General features: G+C 33.0%; 2 protein-coding genes and 1 long non-coding RNA gene across 3 annotated transcripts; all 3 read left to right on the forward strand.

Moving 5' to 3' along the window:
• The first annotated feature begins 1,325 nt into the window (after positions 1–1,325).
• Positions 1,326–6,190, forward strand: LOC100777237 (protein DETOXIFICATION 21). The gene is made up of 8 exons (XM_003554022.5): positions 1,326–1,748; positions 4,032–4,573; positions 4,720–4,806; positions 4,945–5,001; positions 5,159–5,397; positions 5,553–5,671; positions 5,761–5,847; positions 5,942–6,190. The coding sequence occupies exons 1-8, from the start codon at positions 1,482–1,484 to the stop codon at positions 6,017–6,019; spliced, it is 1,476 nt and encodes a 491-aa protein (XP_003554070.1). The 5' UTR covers positions 1,326–1,481; the 3' UTR covers positions 6,020–6,190.
• Positions 6,191–10,742: 4,552 nt separating this feature from the next.
• Positions 10,743–11,704, forward strand: LOC121174105 (uncharacterized). The gene is made up of 2 exons (XM_041012502.1): positions 10,743–11,097; positions 11,199–11,704. The coding sequence occupies exons 1-2, from the start codon at positions 10,776–10,778 to the stop codon at positions 11,675–11,677; spliced, it is 801 nt and encodes a 266-aa protein (XP_040868436.1). The 5' UTR covers positions 10,743–10,775; the 3' UTR covers positions 11,678–11,704.
• A 5,951-nt stretch (positions 11,705–17,655) lies between these two features.
• LOC100799531 (uncharacterized) lies at positions 17,656–18,750 on the forward strand. The gene is made up of 2 exons (XR_001386412.3): positions 17,656–18,292; positions 18,475–18,750. It is a non-coding gene; the product is annotated as an uncharacterized lncRNA (long non-coding RNA).
• Positions 18,751–19,680: the final 930 nt, after the last annotated feature.

A 19,680-nucleotide genomic window follows, 5' to 3' on the forward strand; every position in this document is an offset into this window, starting at 1 on the left:
TTCCCAATGATATTCATAAGGTACAACATACACATGTTCATAAAATTTAACCATAATATTCTCAAACTCCAACACTTAATAATTTTTGGAATCATACTATAACACTCTACAATATTATTTACATAAATTATTAATATAAATAACTACCTCTATATATATAAACTAGCATACATCATATTAAATCACAAATTTCAAAGTAAGCTTTCAATGCACAAATTCTAAATAATTATATGAACACTTTGGTCAGTTCCAATTATGATATTAATTTTTTAGATTATATATAAAAAACTAAACAGCAAGAAAAAGAGAAAATACAAAATCAATATCTCTCTCTAAATTTCTCCTTACTTTATTTTATCAATTCATATTAATTAGAAAAAGTACTCAATTTATAGGGTTCACGCTCAACACAATAACATATCAATTTCACAACAATTGGTTTGTCAAACATATATAATTCACTGTAATAATTATAAGGACAAAATGAAATTGCAAAAACACCAAAAAATCCATTCCAATTGATATCTCTAAGGATCCCTACACATGTTCTTACTAGTTCCCAATTGTGAATAACTCATCCCTTACCTCTAAGCGGACTCACGTGTCTTCCGACAACGATAGAGACATCTATAGCGGTTTCCTGAGATTCCTCAAGTTTTTCCTCCGACTGCTCCGATAGAATTCTCGAACGTCAGAGAGACGGAGAAGAGATTGAAGCCTCCGCTTGTACTGTCTTCATGCGATTCCTTTTTCTCCCACCAAGAATATTATCTCGCAAATCCCAACGGTGAGAGTGTGAGAAATTTAATTTCGAGCAACATATCCAAATTTCATGAAAATCCAACGGTTAACGAAACCGGGATCGTAGTTTTACCGAGACAGTTTTGGGTTTCTGCAGAAAAATAAAAAGCTACAATGCGAAGGGTTTTCCTCTAAGCCCAGACATGATTTTTCAATTCCCAACGGTGAGAATTCTCGAAATTGGGTTGCGAACGTGGTGCTCAAATTTCACGACAATCCAACGGTGAATGAGTCCGAGATCATCATTTTTCTGAGACAGGTTTTGTGGGCGGCGGGAAAAAGAAAGGGTTTTGAGAGGAGAAGGGGAAAAACGAAAATGAGAGACAGAGGAGGCTGAGGAATCAATCTGAAAAACCTAGCGCTATTTATAGTTAGGAGCATTTACGACCTATTATTTACTCTATTTATTTATTTTTATTATTTTTACTAAAAAAAATTATTAAATTTATTTATGAAAAAAATGGGATGTTACACTTAGTACCCCTCCTCGTGCATATAAATTGAAGTTCTTGTGTATAGTGTGCGTCTAGTTGCTGTTCCTCTCATGCAAGAGCAACGATAAGATATATACTCATTCTTTTTTTTATTTTCTGTTTTAATATCAGCCCCAAACTCCCTTGTGAACTGTTAAGTCTCTGATCGATCTTAAGAGTCCCCAACAACGACATAAGACACAAAAAATGGAGGGGAATCTAGAGAAGAAGCTGTTGAGCAGAGAAAAAAAATCAGAAGAAGAAGAAGAAGAAGAGAAATTATCATTGGTGAAGAGGGTGTGGGAAGAGAGCAAGGTGATGTGGATAGTGGCAGCACCAGCCATATTCACAAGGTTCACCACCTTTGGCATCAGTGTTATAAGCCAAGCATTTATTGGTCATATTGGTTCAAGGGAACTCGCTGCTTATGCTCTTGTGTTCACTGTCATCATACGCTTTGCCAATGGTATTCTGGTATGTTATCTTGTTTCTTACTCTCTAATTTTAATAATTTTCCTAGGCCAAGCGCTCTCTGTTTTTAACTATGAAGAAGTTGTTCATATATTAAACTCAGGCAATGAATGAATATGATAAATACAATTTTGTCACCAATTACCAGTTCTTACACATACCATAGCCTGGATTCGGAATCTGAAGAAAGTGTGGCTGGAATCAGATTCTGTGGTTAGTGTGGAGTTAATCAATAAGTATTTTTCCCTCATCTCATAGATATGCTTTTATTCTGAATAATATCAAGGAGTTTATAAGTGTGTTAGGAGGGGTTATAAGATTTGGTATGGTGGTGAAGAGAGGAGAGAGAGGAGATTGATTTGAATCTCTTTTACTAACAAAACAAATTAATAACTAATATTAATCTATAAAAACAAAAATCAGTATTAAGGTGTCACGTACCCATACAGAAGTTAATTCCGTCCCACTAGTTTGATTTGATTAATCACGTAATGAGTGCTGGAATCTGCTTTGGTCAGATTTTGTTGGAGTAAAAAATCGGATTCGTTTGTAATTCGAAGCTTGAGTCTTCAAGAGTTGATAACTTTCTATCTATCTCTTTATATCACGTCATAACTTCTGTAATATCACGTCATAACTTCTGTAAAATCGGATTCGTTTGTAATTCGAAGCTTGGTCAGATTTTTTATTTTTTTCTATCTCTTTATATCACGTCATAACTTCTGTAATATCTTTCTTATAAGGAAAAAAAACAAAAAAAGTTAGGTCCAACACAGGTTGGCCTGATCTGTCAAACTGAAATACGTAATTTCCGCAGAGATTAGTACCGTGTGGACACCACCAAATGACTTTGTGCGTGCTACCCTCCTCGATACATTAATACTTTTCCTTGTATTCGGGATGAACAGAGATAATAAAATTATGAAGAGTAAATTATAGAAATAGAGAAGATATGTTATTCAGATGAAAAGAAAATTCTTTTCCAAAAAAAGATGGATGGAAAATAAAAAAGGAAAGAAGAGAAGTAATTTGGATGAGTAGAAAAAAGAGAAGACAAAAATAAAATAAAAATAATATGAAATTTAATATAATTATTTTAAAAATCAATAAATTTATCACTGAATTGTAATTAGATGATTGTGTAAAATTCTTTTTATATTGTTAATACATGACTCTTTTTCTCTTAAAAAATATGCTTTTGAATTTATTATTTTTATATAACAAAATTATATTATTTTTTTAAAAAGAATTATATTATATTTTTAAAAAAATACAAGAAAACGAAAGATAATATTTTCCTCCCATTTCATTTCAATTTGCAAGAAAAGTGTTTTCTAGTAGATATCTGGGAAATAACTTCTTTCTTTGATATTTCTCCTCTCATACAAATTATAAAATATAATATTTTTATTCTGTCATTCTCATTTCTTTCCTCTTTATTTCCACCCAAACTAGGAAAGGGATGAGTGCAAGCCTAAGGGGACTGAGAAGTGAGAACCTACGATGATCCTTAAAGAACTATAGAAAGTAGCATTTGTCATATGTATACAATCATTTTCTTATATTATTATACTTCTCTTATGGAACCTCAATTAGTAAGACCTCAAGGAAGAAGACAGTACAATAACCGAAACAGTACATAAATATTTCCAGATATCCACAACAAAGAAGGAACAATATCATTAATAACAAAGGAAATCAGTTAAGCGGATGAGAGGCAACCTAGTGGCAACCTCAGCAACAATAGGATTTGAATAAGAACTGTAAAAACACACACATGAATACATAGATAAAATAGTAATAACAACGGTAACAATGATCTGCAGATAATGGTAAGCTTCCATTTTTATTCGAATAACCCTTTTAGAATTTTAAAAATATCATCTTGTATAAAACAACTGAAAGAAATAGAGATCTCTTCTTTGTCTCGTGAAAAAACAAATTACATTTTCTGACTTTTGTTTTTGGTTTGTTTATATCTATTGGGGTACATTATATATAGTAGTGATTTTAGTCGAAAGGAAATCTTGGATTGTAAGAAAACATATACATCAAAAGGTTAATGGGATTAAAGTAAATTAAGAAGTTGAAGCATATGAACATCTTCTATCACAGCATACAAAATTACGTTACATTGTTGATGATCATGAGTGTAGCTTTCATCGCATAATGTGTATATATACTTCACCTTCATGTGGCTATTGGCTACCATTACAATTTATTCAATGAAGAAGTACTGGCAAGGAATAACATAAATTATTTGTGGGTGTCAACTGGCAATTGTAGTTAGGAATGGCAAGTGCGTTGTCAACACTTTGTGGACAAGCATACGGTGCAAAAGAATATGACATGATGGGAGTGTATCTTCAAAGATCATGGATAGTTTTATTCTTAACTGCAATCTGTCTTCTTCCCCTGTTGATCTTCACAAGCCCAATTTTGACTATCTTAGGCCAAGATGAGAGCATAGGACAAGTGGCAGGAACCATTTCTCTTTGGTCAATTCCTATCTTATTTGCTTATATTGTCTCAAACAACTGCCAGACATTCCTTCAATCTCAAAGCAAGAATGTCATTATTTCATTTTTGGCAGCTTTATCAATAATCATTCATGTGTCCCTCTCTTGGCTATTCACAATGCAATTCAAGTATGGGATTCCTGGGGCAATGATTTCAACAATTTTGGCATACTGGATTCCGAATATTGGTCAACTAATATTTATTACATGTGGTTGGTGCCCTGAAACATGGAAAGGTTTCTCTGTTTTAGCATTCAAAGATCTTTGGCCTGTTGCCAAGCTTTCCATTTCATCTGGTGCCATGTTATGGTGAGTTTTTCTTCTGTCAACTAAAGGGGTTAATAAGCTCTTTATAAATGCCATGATTGCTGGATAAATTTGGATTTCCTTTATATAGAAAATTGGATATAGATTAATGTATATGCTTCCTAACTTGGAAGTTGTATATTTTACAGTCTTGAGTTCTGGTACAGCACAATATTGATTCTTTTGACTGGTAACATGAAAAACGCCGAGGTTCAAATTGATGCTCTATCTATATGGTAATCCTTTGCATTGTAGCATATCTATGTTGAAATTTATATGTTGAGGTTTTATTTTATGTTGTTGATTTTATCAGCCAGACTTATAGTAGGCTCTTCTCTCTCGACCTAATTAAGATTAAATTTTATTGTTTACAGTATTAACATCAATGGATGGGAAATGATGATAGCATTTGGTTTCATGGCTGCAGCAAGGTAATGACATCCTTTACCAGTTTACCTTTCAACTGTTGCAGTCATTGTTTTTGTCATCATCTACGAAATAGTAATTAAATATATCAAGCTGCCATTTAATTTTTCATTTGTAGCTTCTTTGGCGTGGAACATTAACTTTATATTTCTTAATTTGTAGTGTTAGAGTGGCAAATGAACTTGGAAGAGGAAGCTCCAAAGCTGCAAAGTTCTCTATAGTTGTGACAGTGCTTACATCCTTTGTAATTGGGTTTATCTTATTTCTTCTTTTTTTGTTTTTAAGAGAAAAAGTAGCTTATCTCTTTACTTCCAACGAAGACGTGGCTACTGCTGTGGGGGATTTGTCACCTCTGTTAGCTGTTTCTTTGTTACTAAATAGTATTCAACCTGTACTCTCAGGTATGCTTTATAATTTTTGGTGTCTTGTTTTAAAGAATTTGTTAACAGTTTAAGATCTGGATCCTATTGTTTTCACATGATAAAGTCAAAATAATTTGTCAATTGGGGAGTGTGTGTCAAAGTCTGAAAGACATGAAATTGTATGACTTCAACAGGAGTGGCTGTTGGAGCAGGCTGGCAGAGCACTGTAGCATATGTGAACATAGGATGTTATTACCTCATAGGTATCCCGGTTGGAATAGTGCTTGGTAACATTATTCATTTGCAAGTCAAGGTAGGCTATTATGTTATACTTTCCTCATTTGAAATTGTACCTTATTCCTATCTCTTCTCATTCATTGGACAAACTTTCTTTCTTTGTAGGGTATTTGGATTGGAATGTTGTTTGGGACACTAATTCAAACTATAGTCCTAACTATAATCACCTACAAAACTAATTGGGATGAGCAGGTATTTGATTCATTTTCCTCTCATTATTCTTAATTGTAAGTTACTATTACATATTAGATATAGAACTTGATGAAATCATTATGTCTTTGTGCAGGTAATTATAGCCCGTAGTCGTATTAATAAGTGGTCTAAAGTGGAATCTGATCATGAAACAACTACATCAGATAATTAGTTTCAGATTCCTATTTATATCCTCATTATTTGTTTGCCCAGTGTTGTACATTAGATAAAGTATCACTCTCTTTTAAGTAGTCCTTAGACTAATCAAACTATATGAGTAGTCCTTAAAGTATTGAATATGCATTGATTTAGTCTCTGAAATAATATATTTTACTAATTATTATTGAGGGATTAGTTTGAAGAATTTTTTAATATTTGAGAGAATATGTAGAATAATTTTTAATACTTTAGGGACTATTATACAATATTATTATTTTAAAAGGTTTCAGGAAAGAGGATAATATTTTAGTGACCAAATTAATGATTTATTCAATTATTTTATTATTATTTGTTAATTTTTATTGGAGAACACATTTCTTTCATTTTTTTATATTTTATTTCACCCAAGATACAAGTTTATTTATCTGTTATATTCCAATTGGCAAGAAAAGAAATTACTAGGCTTATTGTAATAATATACAGAATTGGTCTCTAACTACAAAACCCAAGTTGAACAATATTTGCCTTGGCTCAATAATCAATATAAACTTTTTCACTCAGGGACTTTGTGACAAATTCAAGTAGAAATGCTTGTATTAATTGTTATTTTGATTTTCACATAAGATAGATTATTTAATATAAAATGGTAATGTGTTAGTTGTTACTTATTTAGTCTATTGAATTTAATAAACATGATTTATACTAACATTTCTCTCCTTGACCATTTCCTTGCACTATCCCTAAATGGAAAGTAAGTTTTGAGGAGAGTCTAGTAAGCTACTAGGAGAATTGTCTCATGTTCGAACCCGGCCTTGCTTTATGGTATGTGTGTGTATTCTGGTTTGGACTAAATCTACGTATTTTTTTATTTTTTATTTTTTAAGTTTTAGGACCGATATCATATATGTTTAACCAGAAATATAAAAATTAGAAAAGGCATTGTTTCCATTAATTAAGTATGAATCCAACAATTTAAAAACTCTCAAGATAATGAATGATATGATAAACACTACAAAATAGATTATTTATATTTAATGAAATTATTAAGATTGTTTCCTGTGAAATGGATATATGTAGTCTATAAAAAATTATGAAAAATATCTTCATTCATTTAATTTTTATGTGATTAAGTTAACTTTTTAACAATAGACATTATGATATACGCTAGTGGTATAGCGCATGATCAACTTAATTATGTACATTATTTTCCTATATCAACTAATAAATATATAATTACCAGTAGACAATTATATTGGTATATAAATTGGGATATATCATACCACCATTAACGTAAACCCAAAATATTTAAATTTTAATTTGGTAAACTTGTTTCTGTTTTATAATTGAGAAAATTTTAATTTTGAAATTTGGTATTTATTGTGGGTTTTTTTTTAAAGGAGTTGGATTAAAACAATTCCGTGAACTATTTTTCAAAAATAACTTGGTAAGTATAGATGGATGAGTGAATATAAAAGAAATCATACTAAAATAATCATAGATACATAACACGACGTTCAATAACAAAATACAAGAATGAAGTACAAAATTTATAACTAAATACAAAACAAATTGATAGTGAGTCTTCCTCCTCCATATGTGCATTCTCCTAAAGTGTCGCAGTCTTATGCTTGCCTTTGTACCTACACTATATCCTTGCATGTATACTTCAATGTAAAGGGTCACTTTCCTTATATCCAGTATGGTCCGAAGAGCATGAGTGATGTCCATAAATACTTGCCATCTATAAAAAATATATATATAAAGTACAATACAATTGTCCGAAATGATTTTTAGAAAGGTTCTAATGGAGGTGTGATTTTTGGAAGCAAGAATGATGTTTCAGAGTGGAGAGAGGTTAGAGGAAAGGTCAAAGGAGAAATTAGGAAAGTGATAATTTCAACAATCGTATCTAACGATTTGAAAATCTTACACATGGAGAAATTAGGAAAGTGACAATTACAACAATCATATCTGCTCCCTCTCAAGGCATTTTTTTAGATAAGGACTCAATTTTTCCTTTTTTCAAATGGTAAATATTTCTCAAAACATGGATTGGGAATCAAACTCATGTTTGAATTGAAATTGAGATATTGATGTTTCATCCATTGGAAAGACTTTCTTTTGTAGGGTATTTGGATTGGAATGTTGTTTGGGACACTGATTCAAACTATAGTGCTAATTAACTATAATCACCTACAAAACTAATTGGGATGAGCAGGTATTTGATTCATTTTCCTCTCATTATTCTTAATTGTAAGTTACTATTACATATTAGATATACAACATGAAGAAATCATTATATCATTATGAAGGTAATTGGAACCCGTAATCGTATTAATAAGTGGTCTAAGGTGGAGCTTCATCATCTAAGAGTTACGTCTAATAATTAATTTCAGACTCCTTTCTATATTGTCATTATTTGTTTGGCCGTTGTTATACAGCCAACGGATTAAATACTTGATAGGTATTTCAATTAAATATTAATTTAATGTTTAAGTAGGGGTGGAAATACGTCAGGTTAGTCTACAGGGGCCTAGGACTTGACCTACATAAAGTCTAGTCTGAACTGACCTATTTAATTAAAAGGTTAGACTCAGACTTTTTTTAAAAGTCTATTAAATTAAATAGACCAGACTTATGCTTATTAAAAAGTCTTATAAATCTGATAAGCCTGCATATATATATATTATTTTTTGGATACCAATATATACTTATATTATTTTTTGAGTACAATTAAATTTTTTTTCAAACTATCAAACTTTGATTACACATTACTATTTCATAACTTCTATTCTTATAATCAAGTAAGATTTTAATTACAATTTAAGTGTGAGTCATGTTCCTTTTTATATTCCTCATTATTTTATTAGCTTTCTTATTCTTGTTAATGTTTCATTTTCCTTTAACTTTTATATTACGTTCCTACTCGAGAGCAAAGGAATATTAAAGATTTAATGTCTCAGGTCAGGCTTGACTTTTAAAAAGGTTAGACCAAGTCAAAATAAAAGTCTTTGATAGATTATAGGTCAGGTTCAGGCCTCAAAAATTCATCCTAGGCTAAACTCAGATCTTTCAAAATCTGATCTGATCTATTTTCACCCCTACCTATCTTAGAGTATGACGATCTCTCCTGAATAATCCTTAAATTTATGAAATTAATGAAATTATATATGTAGGTTGTAAAGTATTATATTCATTAATTTAGTCTCTCGATTGATATATTTTACTAGCATTGAGAGACTAATTTGAAAAAAAAAATCCAATACTTCAGTTACAATGTAGCATGATTTCTAATAATTTAAGGACCAATATAGTTTCATTAGTTTTAGAAATATTTTAGGAGGAAGGATAAAAATACTTCACGATCATTGTTAGTCTTGTTCAGAGAACACGTTTTTACGTTTGATTTGTATTTTTTGCCACCAAAGATATAATTTAATTTATCTGCTATATTCCATATGGCAAGAAAAGAAAATACTTGGCTTATTGCAATAATATGCAAAATTAATTAAATTAAAAATGTATTTTTAGTTTATATATTTGAATGATTGACGGAACTGACAAATTATATTCTGTCAAAAATATTTAAATTACCAACAAAATTTATTAACAAATAATTTTTACATTAAAAAGTATAAATTATTAACAAATTTTTACCAGAAATTTAGTTCTGTGAGAAATTTAAATTTTACCCAATATGCATGGAAATTTAAATTTTACCCAAAACGTTTCTGATAGCTCTCTTTATCGTCTCACTCACTCAATCACCCACGCTGCCATCGCAATCGGGCAAATTTCCTTGTTTGGGGCGCTTTTATAAACTATTTCCCCATATGGGATCGTTTTGAAACTATTTCCGCGAGGGAGTTGTTTTCTACGTAATATGCATGCATGCACCACGCAAACCGCCAATGGAACTGGCGAGTTTGGTGTTTGTGAAGGAATCGCCAGTGCCAATGGCAATATGTACGTTACATAGGGAACCGCCAGTCAAACTAGCGAGTTCCAAGTTGCAGAAGTTGCAGTCGTAGGCTCAGGTGGCAGGCTTGCTTTTTCAGATGGCAGACCAAAGGTAAGTTGCAACTGCCATTGGTGATTTAGGGCGAAGGGAATAGCCATTTGGGATGGCGATTTAGGGCCTTTATATATGCAAAAATTACTTCGGTGTTGCTATATGTTCAAAACTAGATTTCAGTTTTCAAAAACTGTGAGCGTTCTTGAGATTTAAATTTGTCCGCATAAGGTTTGAAATTTGCTTCTTGAGGCTTAAATTTCTGAATCAGGTTCGTAATTTTCAGTCAAATAATTTGTATTATAAAATATTTTTTAAGTAATTTTTTAGAGCAGTTTGAATGTATAGTTTTTAATAATTTTTTAATTAAATTATTTTTATATTTTATATGCTTGTTTGTGTGTATAAAATAGAAGAAATTTGTCATCATATTTATTTAAAGAAAATATTTGAGTCTCGAAAATTTTTTGTAAATATGAAATTTTTAGTATATTTTTAATTAGATATGGTTGGTGTTGATACTTTGTTAGTGTGTTAAAAATTGATCAAGCGTGTATTGTCAAAAGTGTTTGAAAGTAAAAAAATTTGTAACATCATAATTATTTGAAGTAAGTATTTTGAGTGTGGAAATTTATTTTAATATAAAGTTATGGTAAAGTTAGAAAATAATGAAATTATTTGCGCTATCAGTTGTAGATTTTTAGTATCTGGAAAATATGTTGCGTTGCAAATTTGTGATAATGAAGATGTTGAAACCATGCTCGAAAGTTTTCAACAACAAGATCAAATGTCAGTTCTGGAATTGTACATAGAAAAGGATGTGGCTGGTGGTTCTATATTTAATTCTGCAAATTCTCTTACATCATGTGGAAATAATTTATCTAATAATGAGACACAACTGCCAAGAAATGTGAGCAATTTACATGGTGATGAAGATGATGATGATGATGATTATCTTGTGTCTAACTCATACGTAGAAGAATCTTTAGACGAAGATGATAGTATTGACGGTATATCTGATACAGACGATGAAGTTATCGACATGATTCAACCAGTAAGAATTATTCACCCAGCAGAAGGTATAATTTCCTCTTAAAAAATATGTCAATACATTTATTATTTGACGACAATTGTATTTAATGCTAAATAAGTATGATTTGAATTTTTTTTGGACTATTAGGTGTACAAGGAATTCAAAATCCATTTTGGAATGATGTTTTGCATTATAATAATATCAACTGGAGTCATCCTGATGAGGAGGACATTTGTGGTTTGGAGATGCCATCCAGTTTTAATGTTGGCCTAGAGTTATATGTTGGCATGGATTTTGATAGTAAAGATGCGGTCAAGAATGCAGTCAAACAATATCTTATGAAGGTGCATCAAAGTTTCAAAGTGGTTGAAAGCAAATGGAACAAGTATGTCGTTTGTTGCTTAAATAAAAATGTAAATTGTCCTTGCCCTTTCTATATGAGGGCAATTTTATCTAAAAAAATTGATTCATGGAAAGTCACTCAATGGGGTGGACCACACACATGTCTCAATATGACCATGACCGAAGATCACGAGAAGCTTGATTCATATTTAATTGCCACTTGTGTAGTAGGTATGTATTTTATGTTCATATTATGTTATTGTTTAGTATTAATTGTCATTTAAATTTTGTTATTCTATTGACATGCATGATCAGAGAAGATCCATCAATAAAAGTTTCATTGATTCAAGAGAGGATTAATAGTGAATTTGCATACAAGGTGTCGTACAAAAAAGCTTGGTTGGCGAAACAGAAAGTCATTGCAATTGAATATGGCGATTGGGATGAGTCATATGCGAAACTTTTGTCGTGGCTAACACACATGCAAAATCATTCTCCTAGATCATATTTTCAAATACTACATGACGATTTTATCGTTGGGAATACGGTAAGTCACAAACACCGTCAGTTTCATAGAGTTTTTTGAACTTTTGGCCAATGTAAAGAGGCTTTCAAGTACTGTAAGCCAATCATACAAGTTGATGGCACACATTTGACGGCAAATACTGTGGGATCCTCTTAATGGCCACATCACAAGATGGAAATGGTGTTTTTCTTCCTCTAGCATTCGCGGTGGTCGAAGGTGAGACGTTGACAGCGTGGTCATGGTTTTTGGCACACTTGCGTGAACACGTCACAGATAAAAATGGTATTTGTCTGATATCTGATCGACACGCGAGTATAAAGTCCGTTTTCGCTAACGAAGCACTTGGTTGGCAACCTCCCCACGGTTATCATGTCTACTACGTGCGACACATAGCAAGCAACTTCAATTGAAAATTCAATAATGCCAAACAAAAAAAAATGTTGAAGAAATTCGGTAAGATTTCTTATTCGATGGTCACGTTTATTTAACTTTCATATATACTTAAAATTTTTATTCATAACTAATTTTATGCAGCCTACACTCCTTGCAAGCGCAATTTCGATCAAAATTTAGAAAAATTTCGTCAACTGAGTCCAGCCATAGCAACATGGATTGATCGCATTTCAAAGGAAAAATGGACAATGGCTTATGATAGAGAAGGACGTCGATATGGCCACATGACAACCAACCTCTCAGAATGTATCAATAAGGTTTTGAAGGATTGTCGCAACATTCCCATAACAGCATTGGTCAAATCAACGTACAGTAGGTGTCGAAAGTACTTTGTTGAGCATGGCCGCCAAGCTCAAAGACAGTTAAATGAAAGACAAGTATATTGTTCAAAGCTTGTTAAAGAACTTAGGAAAAATCAAGAACAAGCTTGTACGCACATCGTTCACGTATATGATATCCACTCCACAAGGTTTGAAGTAGAGGAGACCTTCAACCCTATAACGCAACGTGGTGGACAAAAGTGGGCAGTTAACTTGAATGGTCATCATTGTCAATGCGGAAGGTATTATGTGCTTCACTATCCATGTCCACACATTATTGCAGCTTCGTGAGCATGAACTACTACCAATATATAGATGTTGTTTACACAAATGAGCACATCTTAAAAGCTTACTTCGCACAATGGTGGTCTCTTGGGAATGAAGCGGCTATTCCTCCTTCTGATGACGCATGGACACTTATCCCTAACCCAACTACAATTCGTGCGAAAGGTCGGCCAAAATCAACAAGGATAAGGAACGACATGGATTGGCTCGAACCATCTGAGCACCGACAAAAATGTAGTAGATGTGGAGCAGAAGGGCACAATAGGCGCCGATGTCCAATGTAATCTGACCGTGGGAGTAATTCATTTAATTGATTTATGTATGTTAGGTGAGTGACTTGTATTGGCTTAGGTTCTGTTCAATGTATTTACTTTGTGGTGTTCAATGAAATTGTCAGTTAGTTAATTTTGAAGGTGTACTTTTGTCAGCAAATTTATACATTACTTATTATGGATATTGATACTAAAGGAGAATGCGTGTGATAGAAACATTACATATTTTCGAAATTGATACTTGTATTGGTTTAAGTTGTCTTGAATCCTAAACCCTAAACCCTCCACCATTAACCCTACATCCTCCACCCTACACCATAAACCCTAAATGCTAAACCCTAAACCCTAGACCCTAATCCCCCAACACTAAACCCTAAACCCTAAACACTAAGCTCTAGACCATAAGCCCTAAACTCTAAAGCCTAAACTCTAATCCCCCAACCCTAAACCCTACACCTCAAACATTAAACACTACACCCTAAACCGTAAATAATAAATCATAAACCCTAAGCCCTAAACCCTTCAAATTTATGCAGCTTCTGATGATGAACCTTATAATTTGAGCAAATAGGTTGGTGGAAAAATTCCAGACTGATGCATGTAATGAAATAAAATTACATTTAGAAGTTGAAATTGGTGTTTGTCGTTAGTTAGTACCATTACTTATTTTCATTTGTCTACTTTAGTTTTTCTTCATAACTTTATTTATTATTCTAGTTTGATGCGCGACATAAAAATAGTCATTATGGTGTCCGTGATGGTGATTCCATAACAAATAGTCATTGAAAATGAAATTCCATAACAAGTAGTATGAGATATCATAAATTAAGTGTGAAATTCAAATTACAAAGATACAACAACAATTTTAAACAGAGACATCAAAATCAGTCATTATGGTGTCCGTGATGGCGTGAGGATGTGCCACTTGGTCGATCCTACCTTCGGGCTTGACGATCAGCATTTCTTCTTGCGCGTTGTCTCTGCCCTTCTTGCTCAGCCTCAGCAGAAAAAACATGACGCAAACCAACACCTAATAAGTCACTCATATCAGGTATTGCTCCGGGTACATTTCATTGCAGAGCTAATGGGGCATTAGGTGTTGCCATTGGGGCATCATGTTGTTGCGAAGGGGTCATAGTCGGCCATGAAAAATGAGGATGTGTTTCCGCAACACCACCAAACGAATGTTCGCTTGCAGACATATCAGTGTCATGACCTTCGAAAGGATACTGATACATCTGCGAAGGATACTGAGAAAATGTTGGTGGTGTGTAATACATTCCATGGCCACGTTGCTCCATTTGTTGGGAAAAATCTTCCGCTTCAACAACCTCCCTTCGTCTGTCAAAACCCCGAGTTTCAACACTTGACTGAAGCATGTGAAACTGTTGTGGGGGAAATCGACGCTCTGATGCTGGACCATGTGCCACAGGCTTAGTGATCCTCTCTTGCTCTTCGGATAAGATCGTTATCTTCTCCACATAAGGCACGAGATCATCAATTGTCCATGTGTTCCTCTCTTATGGTGACACCATATACTGTAATGTCTCCGCAACTTTACCCTGCAATTATTAGGATCAGGAAATTAATGCCGATGCTTTACAAAATAAATTGAAGTTAAATATTCAAAAAGAAATAAATACCAATTTAGTTGTGTTTGCATTGTTTGGGTCAATAAACATCTTTGTTTTTTGCCTATACCAGACCATGTAATCGGAGTTAAAACTCAATAGGTCCTCATGTCGAGGATAAACGTCGATCCTAAACTCAGCTCTATTGTTCCATTGACTGATCATTGGGGCCAACAGCTGGAACTAATTTTCATCTTGTTTGCCTTTCTGCGTTAGCCCATGGATATTCTGTGGTTGCGAAGGACACTCGGGAATACGTTGTTGCATTCCAAATTGTCGCAACACTCTATCCGGTTGGTGCCACTCAACAATATGGAAACAAATGAGTGGCACCATTGCGCACCACGCTACACTACCAACCAAACAAATTAGAGGCAACGTCGACATAACAGTTGTTGTGTAAGGCTCCCACAGAAACTGCATACAATAACACAGTTGTTAATTTTGACTTTAACATGACATTTTATTTATTATGTAACGAATATATAACGATGTTCTTACCTCATGTCGTTTCATGATATCCAATCTACGATGAAAAACTATGAGATCATCATTGCCAATATGCTGGTTTCCACGTCGCAGCCACCTACAAAAAAAATATGAAATAATTAGTGGCAACGCGTTACATTATTAATTATTTTCAAATGAAATCTTATTTTTAAAACAATTAACCTGTGTCTGAGTGGTTTATTTTCTATTACAGGAGGAGTCCTCTTTGGAGTCAAAGTCGTGCAGCGTTTCCATGCCCACATTTGGATTAAGATGTACATACTTCTGATTGATTTGATTTTGTAATCGGCGGTGTTGAACATCTCTCTATATAAATAAGCAAGCACGGCAGGTGCCCATGCATAGGTGCTGCACTGTTCAAAGTCATTGGAGGTACCTTAGGAAAACTTTACTGCTGCTTTTGTCAACAAATAGAACACCTCCTATGAATCTGAGGATCCATGCACGGGTAAACCTTTGTAGATGTTCTACGTTACCGTCATGAATATTTATCTGTAAAAAATGGTGCGCCAACCAACTTAATTTGATCACACTGCCTTGAAGTTCACCTTCCTGTGGTCTGACGCTCAACAATTCTTCACACAATTCAGCCCAATCAAGATTAGTCTGACCAATTAATGGTGCTCCATCAACACGCAGACCTAATAATACAGAGACGTCTTGAAGAGTAATCGTACACCCTCCGCATCTCATGTGAGATGTATGGGTTTCGGGCCTCCATCTTTCAATTAAGGCAGTAATTAATGACGAATTTATTTTGAGGTAGCCCATATTCATTATCCAATAAAACCTAGATTGTCGAAGCAGAGGAATAATTTACTCTGTTATTTCTTCTTGACCTTGATAAATCGGGACAACTCATCTGATGTGCAATTTTCTGTCTAGTTCCTCATTCCAAACATGTTTTGAAACATGTTTAGGTTGTATCCATAAAATGTCTCCATCTATTGGACAAGACTTAATTTGTATACTTGATGAAGATGACGACGAAGATGCCATTGATATTGTAAAATAAAATATAATACAAAAAATTTACAGCAAAAATTTAACATAAAAAAAATTAATTTCACTTACAACAAATTAATTAAAATCTCAATAAATAACAAAATACATAAATTTGAACAACAAAATACTATACAAATAACAAAATTATAAATTAAATTACATAAAAAACATAAAATACTAACTAAAATACTATACAAATAACAAAATTAAAAATTTAAATACATACATAAATTAAAATAAATTACCAATTTTTTTCCGATTAATAAAATTTAAATTAAATTACATATATTAGACAAATAAATTAAAATATATCCAAAAAATACTATGGAAACAAAAATTTAAACAATATATATATATATATATATATATATATAATTAAAAATGTATCATATATTCCAATAAAAATTAAAAATAAGTAAACTAAATAATATTAACATTCTAACTAAACCTAACATACCATATATATAACATAAATAATACCATACAAATCTAAAAAATCTAAACCAAATAATAATAACATACCAATTTAAAAAACTTCAACAAATTCATATTCACAAATTAACTACAACTAATGTACCGTATAACACAAATAATTAAATATCAACTAAAATTATAACATATACATATAACACAAATAATTTTATTATTTTAAGGTACTACTTAAAATTTAAAATTACCACCTAAACTAAACAAACGTAACATATGTATACTAACCAAAATCTACACATATATAAAACAAATAATATCATACTAATTTATAAAATCTAAACAAAATAATATTATCAAAAACTAACAAAAAGCACAATTAATACTAACTTAACATATTTATACTAACCTAACTAATATTCTTAAAATAATATTTATAAATCAACTAAAACTAACTTAACATATATATATATATATATATATATATATATATATATATATATATATATATATATATATATATATATAACACAACTAATAACTTACAACTTACAAAAACCTAACCTAAATAATATTAATATGTCAACTGAAATTAATTTAACATATATATATATAACACAAAAGTATAGGACAAATAGGATAAAAAAAAATTAACTTACCGAAAACACGTACTAAGAAAAGCAACCAAGCAGTGTAGGGCAAACAGGATCAAAAACTTCACCTACAACACATAAAAAATTTATCAATTAATATTAATATATCAATTATACTTAACATATATATCACACAAAAAAAATTTAAAATTTTCAGTTAACAAAATGCTTACCAAGAACACAAACCCGGAAGAGAAGAACCGAATGCACTGGAAGCAGGAATCAAGAAAAGAAAGGAATGCAGTGAAGGAATCCAAAGAGAAGAAACGAATGCATGCATAAGGGAGCTGCCTCGCGTTGCTCTATAAGCGGAAATTTTTTTGAAAAAGCAACTCGCCAATACTGGTGGCGAGTTCTTTCCTGCAACCCGCCAGTGCCAATGGCACTTCCCTGTCCCCCTGCACCCCTGCGACATAGCATGTGTCATCTCTTACCTCCTACCACGAACTCGCTAGGCAAACTGGCGGTTCCCCCATGCATGGCGAAATCGCCAATGGGGATGGCGGGTTCTTCACTGCCAGCGAACTCGCCAGTTCGAGCGGTTTGCTTGAGACTTACATGCAATTTACGTGCAAAAGAGTCATTTGACAAAAAAAGTTTAAAAATGACCCCATTGGGAAAATACTTTTTAAAAGTGCCCCAAAGGGGGCAATTTGCCTCGCAATCGCGCCTAGGCCTCCGTCACAGCCACGGTACCGCACGCTCGCTGCCTTTCTCACTCACCCACGCGAGCGCGCGTCCTCTCACCCACATCATTGCACCGCCATCCCAGATGCCGCCGTGCACTTGCTGTCGTGCCCACACTGAGGTCGTCATTGGTAATCTTCATTCTAGCCCTAATTACTCTTTTCCTTTTCACATTTATTCTCACATTGGACATTGCTCTTTCAGTTTGGGTTTGAATTTTTTAGAACTTTCTTGCATATTGTGGTTCGGGTGTTTAATTTGATGCATTTCGTTGTGGTGCTTGTGCTTATTGTTCTAATTCGTGTTATTTCAGATTCGCACGTCCTCTGACCCACATCATCGTGTCGCCGCTGTCGAGCCCACACTACCATTGCACACGCTGCCGCGCACTTGCCGTCATGCCCACGCCAGCTGTTTCGTAATTTTTATTTTTTTTTATCTTTTGTCTGCCTCTTTTTTATTTGATATGATATTTTGACATTCAGGTTTACGGGTTTTGTTGGTTGGATGAAAAAGTAAACACTAAACTTTGAAGTTTAGAATATTTTGATTATGAATAACTGGTGACTGGTTGATGAGGTTTTCTTGAGATGAGATTCTCTCTTGAGCTCAAAAGCCAAAGGAAATTGAACATAGAAATTGGGAGAAATTTCTCGAAATCAAGCCAAGTCAATCAGATAAAAAAACAATCACTTGGAGTTCTTTTGAACATGTCTAGTCTTAGATTACTGAGATGATTTAAAAATCTTTTTCTCTCTTCTGCTTGATTAGGTCCATTGACTCTAGCCGAAAATGTTAAAAGGAGAAAAGACCTTGTTCAGCTGAACTTTTTTACTCTAGCTGAAAATGTTAAAAACTGATGAGCTAATATACACAGGAACAACAGAGAAAAATAACTATTTATATAAAAGTTCCAAGCAAGATTAAGCAAAATATCAGAGCCTTTTTATTTTCCAAAATTCACTACTACATCTTGTGAAGGGGTGTGTGTGCACTTGTGAAATCAACTTCATTTCAGTGGGATTCTTACACCTGGTTTAGGTATTTAGAGCTTTTACTTTATTATTAATGAAACCTTATGAAAGTGGAATTGATTCTTGTTTTCCGCGGTCCCTAAGTTTTGGACATTAGTTCAACTTACACAATGGATAGAATTATCCGAGCTTTTATACTTCAAAGAGAACAGGGCTGACAGACATGGTAATATATTGTGTAGTTGGGATTCCGAAGAAACTCTGGGCATGATTTTTTCTCCTTGCTCTAGAAAATGGGTGGTAGTTTGTGTAGGAGCAACAGAGTAAGAACATGTATATATGAAGCATAAGTTTATCTCAAACAGAACAAAAAGTGTTTGTGATAAAAGGTATAAATGGTACTATGGGAAAATTTTCTTAATTATATATGGTGGTACTATGGATATCCAAACATTTGCTTTTCTCCCACATTAACGACTCACTTATGTGCTTGTTCCATTTGTTATTCATCTTCACTCACTAAAATGATTCCAACTGGTGTTTTC

Source organism: Glycine max, chromosome 19 (assembly GCF_000004515.6).
Source record: "Glycine max cultivar Williams 82 chromosome 19, Glycine_max_v4.0, whole genome shotgun sequence".
In the NCBI taxonomy this organism is placed as follows: Eukaryota; Viridiplantae; Streptophyta; class Magnoliopsida; order Fabales; family Fabaceae; genus Glycine; species Glycine max.